The following is a 6,399-nucleotide window of genomic DNA, read 5'->3' as shown; positions in this document are numbered from 1 at the left end:
TAAAAATGGGGGCCCACTGCCAAGAGCGTCTGGGACCCAATGACATTTGCAGCCCTTTCTTGCTACGAGGCACCGTGGTGTGGCTCTTTCCAAAGTAATACAGCTGTTATTTATCACTGAGCCTGCTCTCCCAGCAAAGTTTCTTCTATCTGTGCACATTTTTTATTTTTTTTTTTGTCCAAAGCAAACAAGTCAAATAAATATTATGCCCTTAATCAGAATTCTGTTGTTGTTTTGTAATTAATCTGTGTCAGTAGCTTGAATGTTTGTGTTAAATCATTTTCTTCATGAAAGCTTTTAATGAGGAAACAAATTGATTGGATTTTTACATACTGGATTCTTGCCACTAATGCCTATAGACCAGCCCTTTGTTACACATCTTGCCTGTGAATGGGTCACTTTGTGGTTTATCCCCAAGCCTTGATCTGTTTCCAAATCTTGCTAGTGTTGTTCCTTTATTAAAATGACTCGGATGTCAACCCAAGATGCGCTCAAAGTGTGAGAGATGAAGAAATCGTGGCGGATTTTTTTTTGGCACAGCCAGAAGCGGGCAGCGTGTGTGCTGCCCTCTGCGATGCCGCTGGAAGAGGAGGTGTGAGATGAGGTTAAGAAAAGAGTCCTGTGATAGAGTCATAAACTAGTTTGTGTTGGAAGGGACCTTTGGAGGTTTTTAAGGCTGCAAAGCAAAAGGTCATGTAAACCTTTGTGTTTGGGGAGAGAAACCTGTTCTAACGGAAGGAAGGTGGGAGCCTTTGAAACTTTCCAAGAGGAGATGTGGAGGAGGCGGCTCCTGGGGTAGCAGGGGATGGCCAGGGGCCAGCCAGCGCCTGTAGGACTCCCAGTTCCTCTTGAAGCCTCTTGCACAAAATGTGCATTGACCATTTGCTGGGTTCCTGGCAGCACTTCTGGCATAATTCTCCCATCTGTCACTTACTCATCAGGCTGGAACAAATCATTAAGAAAATAATGTATGCTTATGCCTGTCTTTTTTTGTGCTTTTAGGTACCACTTGGAATTTCTGCCCCAAGGTGAGTGCAAGCCAGGGGAAGGAGGGGTGAGTTCTCACTGTTACAAGCTTGGGGAGTAGAGAAGGACTGGATGTGCGTGGTGTTTTCTGTGCAAAGTCAACAAGGAGAAGAGCTTAAACTGAGTATGTAGCTGTGCGTGGTGGTTCTTAGGGGTGGAAGGGGGCAAAGCTGTAGCGAGGGCAATAGCAGGAGTTGGCATTAGTATTCTTTCTGGGCAGCAGAAGTCCATTTCTCCTTACCCTTGAGAGCAAATAATACAAAACTGTGCAGTGCTGACATAAATGTATTGACTTGGATGACTACAGGAAATTTTTCTGCAAAACTTCTGTCTCCAGAAAAGGCTTAAAGTTCAGAAAGGGCAGTGTATTCCCATGGGCCATGGACTTGGGAGCTAACACTGTTGGGTGACCTTCAGCAAGTTTCCTCCAGTCTCATTGTTTCATGTTAACCCGAACTTGAAACTGAATCAACCTCCAGGTGTAGACAAATGGTCAGGCTGTAAATTTTTCAGGACCGTGACCATCTCTTGTTATGTCTGTTAACAAGCTGGGGGATTCTGATTGTGACTTTGATCTTCATTTCCGCAATAATGCAGGCGATGATTTAAACTTTCCAGGGTGCCTGCAGGTCACAAGCTGTGTCAGTGGGTACTTCTGCATATTCAGGGCAATTGATGGATTTGTACTTGCTCAGAGCTGACCTGGAGCTGCTTTGACTCCGGATTGGATCGGTGGAGCTCAGCTCTGATTGCCGAATTGGAGCATTGGGTATAGCCAAGGCTTGTGGTTCAGTGGGTTCGTCCTTTTTTCCTTAAATAGTGATCATGATACGTGAGCATGGACAGAAGGATCTGCCAGTGTTCAAACAAGATGGGAGCTGGGACTGTAATAAAAATCCTTGCGAGTGTTCCAACTCAGCTAATCCTTCATTTACTTCAGGAATAAATTCCAGTATGTTACCTCCTCGATCAGGGCCCACTTCCAGCACATCCTGTCTCTCTGGCAGCACAGAAATGTCAGAAATGCAGCAGCGTTGCAATTCCCACTAGAACAGTGTTATCACATTTTAATATGAGCCTCAGTGCAGCCTCGGTGCTTCTAATTGCTTTCAAACCATTGTTTTCACGCGTTTGGTTGATGAACCCAGCATCTGGCATCATTTGAGAAAGTACAACAGACAGCTGTGTTCAAAATTAAAAAAAAAGTGAGAGAGGATTAGAACACATAAAAGGGCTCAAAATTGGATTTTTTTTTTAATTTTGAAAGTTTATACAATTTAAAGGGTGGAGGGGGGGATGCTTTTGTTCTTTGAAATATTCTTTATTCTTTTACAGAATTGGAAGCCTAAGTAATATTAGGAGGACTGGTTTGTAGACTGTGTATAGATTTGTAAATGAAGTGCCTAGCTCGCTTAAATGCCTGCTAGGAATTACTGTACAAGTGTTTGGGTCGTCAGGTATGTAGGTATCTCCAAATGTGTCCCTATGTCATCTCAAACTAATACTATTCTGAAAAAAATGTACTAAGGAAGCAGGACAGCTCAGGGGTTAAAACATGGGCTTGGGCATCACCTTGAGAGCATCAGCTCCAGTTTGTGATACCCTGCTGGGGGAAGGAAAGGTGGTGATGAGAACTTGGTGCATACTAAATGGAAAAGAGCCAGAGAACTACAATGTGAGGCTTAGTCTTACAGGGAAAAAAAAAGAAAATCCCATGTGCCTGGATGTTCTGGTGAGAGGACTGCAGAACCCAGGCATAAATCCGCTGCCTAGCCGCGCTGCCGGTGCGTTGCAACAACAGGCTGATGTGGCAAAGGAAAAAGGCTGCTTCTGAGAAGGTTTGGTATTTTCTTTGTAGTATCTGGTAAACAGCTTCTCTAAAGGGGTTTAAGCACAACTCGTGACCACATCTGGTAAAGGCAGTTGAGCTCCTTGAACTCGGAGCTGTGCTGAACTGCCTCTGAAGACCAAACCCCAGTGACTCCAGCTGCCCCAACCTGCTGGTTTCCAGTATTGGCTGAAATGAATACAATTGGTCTGGATACCTCCCAGCCAGCAGAAATGTATATGAAATGGGAGTGTAGGTCTTGTCCTGAGGATGAGCTGGGTAGAGCCGTGTGGTTCCTGGAAGACATAACTGAACAGAGTGTAGGACGCAGGCTGAGGTGCTGTGCCCGATTCATACTCACTGGGTGATGCTGTTGACTGTAGTGTGTAGCTGCAAATTCTTTTTGCCTTGTTCCTTAGGTGCTGTTTGAACAGAGCTTCAGGGTGACTCATATTTCCTCTTGGAGGAGGGCTGACTGCCGATGTGAAGCGTTTTATACACGTAATATATTTTATGCATGCATGCCCTTGCTGTCTTGCAGCAGCCTCCCCTTTGTGGAATGAGAGCTAAGGCAAGTTGGCAAAGAAAATCTGGAGAGGACCTGGGTCATTGTAGCCCTCCCCCAAGTTCCTTTCTGCTGTTTCCATCTCTCCTCACAATTCAGGGCAGGGGAAATGTTCTGTAATAGCTTTGGATTAGAAGGAAGGAATGGTCTGAGGGAGCGGCGACAGGCCGTTCTGGGGTACTGCAAGGGAATCCAGCACTACATAGGGGGAGAGAGAAACTGGAGGAGAGAGATAAGTATTTGGGAAGAGAAAGGGGGGACAGGGAGCAATGCAAAAGGAAGGATTAAAGAAGAAAAAGGTGCATGTGTAGCTAAATGAGAGCTGTGGGTCGGGCTGCAAGTTTGGCTTTGCTGGAACGGGACTTTGCACGGAATTATTGTCACTGGTGTGTTTCAGCTTCTCCTTTCCCAAACCCAAAGGGTCTGTAAAGATGGGCAAGTGTAAAAAGACAATACAGCCACTGGTAGAAGAGAATTAGATTAAATAATTGATGTCTATGCAGTGTTTTGAGATACTCAGGGGCAGAGGTCGCTCTGTAACACTCTGCTTGAAGACCCAGACCTTCGGAAATGGGGAAAGCATGGCTCTGCCCTCCCAGCTTGAGGGCTCTAGCCTGGTGCAGGCAAAGAATTGTCCCTCCAAACCCTCCTGTGGGGTACCCAGGCCTTCCCGCTGGGTGGGTGTCCCCGTAGCACGGCACTGCATGGAGACCTCAACTCCCGCGTGCCTGTTCACACCAAAAAAACCTCACAGGGGATGCAGCTGTAGGCAATGACTTTTTACTTTAGTTTGAAGAAAGTAACCTCAAGTAGATGAATACAACTGGATTTATTTTCACTGAGCTTATAACATTTTTGTTTTCCCATCAAAAATTCATCCCAAATGATTTTGTCTGAAGTGCTGCGTGAGTATTTTCTGGATAGCAGTGTTCCTCAAAATATTCATAAGTAGTCAAAACATGCAAGGTGGTGAGGATTGTTGTTCCCATTTATTACATTTAGGAAAACTGAGGCTCAAGAAATGTGCTTAAGGTACCGAGCACCTACAGGTATGCCCAGGAATTGGGTCCAGATTTACCGCTTCTCCCAGCTCCCTGCCTTAACCCCAGAAAGTGTCGCCTCCCTGATGCAGGGAGGAATAAATATGAATATATGGCAGGGAGGTAGGGTAAGGGACAAGCCAGGATAAAACATGACTTAAAAATTGGGAGCCTTCATGTTCTGCAAAAGGATTAAGCAACAGCGTGGAAAGTCTTAGTAGGCCACTTGTCTCGTAGTATATATTATTTAGATGAAGCGCGTTATTGTTTTACCTCTATTGGCCCTACTTGCCTTGGCTGGGATGTTGAGTGCTTCATGGGTCGCCAGTTATTTTTGGGGTTGGATGTTGTAGCAGCGTGCGAGGTAGGTATATACCCAAGGCGTGCGTGTAGTTTTCTTTCATTAGCTTGTATTATACAAAGGCCTCAAGTGTTAGATTTATGAAGTACCTTTTCTATATAAAGCCTTAAGTCTATTGAGTTGAGCTGAAGCGGAGCTGGATGGGAGACGGAACTGTGCATTTCCCTAAACCGCTGCTCCCTGGTATTGCATATTTGGTTCATGTAGTTATGACAAGTACAAGTAGCAAATCATTAAAGCAGCAAAAACACCATCTTTACTGTAAAGATCCCCTTTGAAGCTGAGGCCGAGTGTTCCTGAATTAATGGAGTGCATAGTGATTTTACTAAGTTTTATTTATAAAAAACCCTCTTTGCATTCATGCCAAGAGTCTCCAGCTCAGTGGTAAGCAGGGTTCATACACAGAAACCTGGCCTAGATTTATGATGTGTTTGAAAACACAAGGGAAAAAATATGGAATTGACAATATTTGTAACATATTGTTAAAATATCTACTCTATCGCCATGCGTGGAATTCCCCTGCTTTATAAACATGAGTGCCAGCTACAACCCTTGAAATGTCATAACACATAGAGGCAAAAAGAAAACAAAAAAACTTTTGTTGGAATGCCTTCTAAAGTCCAAGATGTGTTTGGGTGGTGTGTGGAACAGAGTTAATTAATGAAAAATAAAATATACACAAAGGCATATGTTCTTTAACTTAAAAAAGAAAAGCTTTAATATCAACACTTTTGACAGCTCCCTTTATCAGCGCTGAAGCTTTGCTTCCTGCAGCTCTGAGCGTGCAGAGTTCTCTGCCGCCGTGTATGCGTTACATTCTGGGCAAACTAATCTGTGTAGAGACAGTATTTTCTGCGTTGAAATCCCTCCTGTTTCATAGTTCTGCAAACTGAGCAGCTGCACGACTTTGCTTTTGCACGGACTTATAAATTATTCTGCTACCTAAGGTATTGTGCACAAATTTTGGAGGCAAGTAGCAATTACAGGAGAAAACAGAATGCTCTGCTTGGAAAAATGTCATAGGTAGGAGGCGAGTGTCTGTGCTCTGGGAAGGGCTCTATGGAGGTGTATTTGTATTTTTATTTGCATATATACACAGAAAAATCAAGAGGGTATGTGTAACTTTGAAACTGCTGCTGTTGCATTTTGAGTGTCCAAACCAGAAACCAAGGTGTCCCCCCTCCCCAAGCTTTAAAATCTCTTAAAAACCTGGGACTCCAGACCAAGGGCTGCATGGAGGGGACAAGAAAACTGGGCAGAGCCCTCGAGTGTGTGGGCACCCAGCCTCGCCCCAAGACGGGGCTGGGACAGGGTCTCTCGACCCAGACTGCTCCGATGAGCACCCGTGAATGCGGCTCTGTAGTGGTCAGGAGTAGGTTTAGCTGGTTGTGAGCGCAGGGTAATCAAGGGGGAGATGTTTACCCTTGACTGAAATTCCGATTGCTGTAGCGAAGCAAGAAGGCCTTTTCCACATTTCTTGAAAACACCAGGCACTTTTTTCTTTTTGGGTGTGTTCATTGCATGAAACGAGGGGAGGAGAAGGGAAAAGCCTCCAAGAATAAACATGTCATTCGATTTA

General features: G+C 44.6%; 1 protein-coding gene across 1 annotated transcript in view; it reads left to right on the top strand.

The window, feature by feature from the left end:
• SKAP1 (src kinase associated phosphoprotein 1) overlaps positions 1-6,399 on the top strand; it is a gene marked incomplete at its 3' end in the record, with an annotated part of 143,458 nt that overhangs the window by 16,321 nt on the left and 120,738 nt on the right. Inside the window, exon 3 of the mRNA XM_035893011.1 lies at positions 1,003-1,028. Coding sequence (XP_035748904.1) covers positions 1,003-1,028 — 26 coding nt within the window. The remainder of the gene's footprint in view (positions 1-1,002; positions 1,029-6,399) is intronic.

The sequence above is a fragment of the Egretta garzetta genome, unplaced genomic scaffold, assembly GCF_000687185.1.
Source record: "Egretta garzetta isolate BGI_Z169 unplaced genomic scaffold, ASM68718v1 scaffold1194, whole genome shotgun sequence".
Taxonomy (NCBI): domain Eukaryota; kingdom Metazoa; phylum Chordata; class Aves; order Pelecaniformes; family Ardeidae; genus Egretta; species Egretta garzetta.
The sequence above is the reverse complement of the archived record's forward strand: the minus strand, read 5'-3'. Positions and strand labels throughout refer to the sequence as shown.